This window comes from Bison bison, unplaced genomic scaffold, assembly GCF_000754665.1.
Source record: "Bison bison bison isolate TAMUID 2011002044 unplaced genomic scaffold, Bison_UMD1.0 scf7180017864537, whole genome shotgun sequence".
NCBI classification, from domain to species: Eukaryota; Metazoa; Chordata; class Mammalia; order Artiodactyla; family Bovidae; genus Bison; species Bison bison.
The window spans coordinates 7,178,591-7,180,175 of NW_011495085.1; the positions used below are offsets into that span (position 1 = coordinate 7,178,591).

Genomic DNA, 1,585 nt, shown 5'->3' on the forward strand with positions numbered 1-1,585 from the left:
CAGGGGAGCCTGGTGGGCCGCTGTCTATGGGGTCGCACAGAGTCAGACACGACTGAAGTGACTTAGCAGCAGCAGCCAGTACCAAGTTGCTTGGTGACTCTTAGGAAGTCCTCATCATTGCTAGGATAGATGGAGCTCTCCTGTGTGGGACGAGCAGGGCTCAGTACTGCTCTTAAAGGGCACTGGGGACCTTAGCCCAGCCTTGTGCCACTTTTCTGGGTGCTTCTTCCAGTGCAGGGAAATAGGCAGACCCTAAAAAGGGTAAAGTTCAGCTGCAGCTTTGGGGACCTACACGAGTGCCCTGACTTCCTTGCCTACAGATGAGGGACCCAGGCAGTGTGTCTCCGTCACTTGAAGCTTTTCCTGTGATTCTTTGTGGAGCAAGAGGGCAACTGAGCAGAGCTGACTGTTATCTATAAGAAGAGTCCTGGGACATTGGGGTGGTTTTTGGTGGAGGCTTAATGGCTTCTGGGTCATGTTCCTTTGCTCAGCTATATTTTGCTGAACAAGAGGACTCCTGACTCCTGTCTCAGGGGTGGTGAATGGTTTCCTGTGCTTTCATTCCAGCAGGCAGTAGACAAGCCCACGGCACAATTGTTAGCAAGAACCAGTTGACAAGGCTGTTTTCTGGTAGAGGTTGGGGTGCAGTGAATGTTGTAGGGAGATGAGGATACAAGGAGGCAGATTATAAAGTGCTAACATGTCTTCAATTTTTGTTGCAGAAGGACAGGAGGATGCTATTCTGTCATATGAGCCAGTGACACGGCAAGAAAGTAAGCCCCCTTCTGAGAGTCTTGCCTTTGAGCTAATCTGGTAGTAATGGGACCCAAACTGGTTGGCCATGGAGACAGAGGAGAGATTGACGAGAGATGGCGAAGGTCAATTTCAGTGGGTGTGTGGCCACTGCTAAAAGAGAGGCTCTGGTCCCTCTCTTCAGTGGCTGCTCTGAAAAACCTTGCTTAGCTGTTGGTGCCCATGCACAGATTTCTCCTGAATCTGTCGGAAAGGGAGACGCTTCTGATTTCATACTTGCCTTGGACTTAGATATTCTCAAATTAAAGCCTCTTTGATGTCTTTGTAGTTAAAAGGCAAAATGGTTGAAGATGTGCTGCTCTGTCTGAGCAGTGGCTCCAGCACCTCATTGCTCTAGGCAGACGAGGAGGGAGGTCAGGCCGTCTGGTGAGGGCCTCACTGACTGTCTCCATGCTCGCTCCCCAGTTCACTATGCAAGGCCTGTCATCATCCTGGGCCCCATGAAGGACAGAGTCAACGATGACCTAATTTCGGAATTTCCACATAAATTTGGATCCTGTGTACCACGTGAGAGCCCAGGGTGTCTTTGGGAGGGAGGCGTTGGTGTCCTGGGAATTACTGTTGCTCTCATGTTTTATGGAGAGGGCCTGCGGCTGGGTTCTAGGTATCTCTGGGAATAGGGTACTTCCAACCCCCCAGAAGAGATTAGGCAGCCATATATTCCCCCAAAGCTGTCCCAGCCCACTGGGACAGCTTGTTAGGCTTGCTGGCTCCTGTACCACATTTGTCACCATCTCTCTGCCAGATCTTGGCCCAGGAAACCCCATCTTTC

General features: G+C 50.9%; 1 protein-coding gene across 2 annotated transcripts in view; it reads left to right on the forward strand.

Moving 5' to 3' along the window:
- The window catches only part of DLG3 (discs, large homolog 3 (Drosophila)), a 48,632-nt gene that overhangs the window by 44,027 nt on the left and 3,020 nt on the right, over positions 1–1,585 (forward strand). For both annotated transcript variants that reach the window (XM_010832111.1, XM_010832112.1), the window contains 2 exons: positions 723–773; positions 1,219–1,320. In XM_010832111.1, coding sequence (XP_010830413.1) covers positions 723–773; positions 1,219–1,320 — 153 coding nt within the window. The remainder of the gene's footprint in view (positions 1–722; positions 774–1,218; positions 1,321–1,585) is intronic.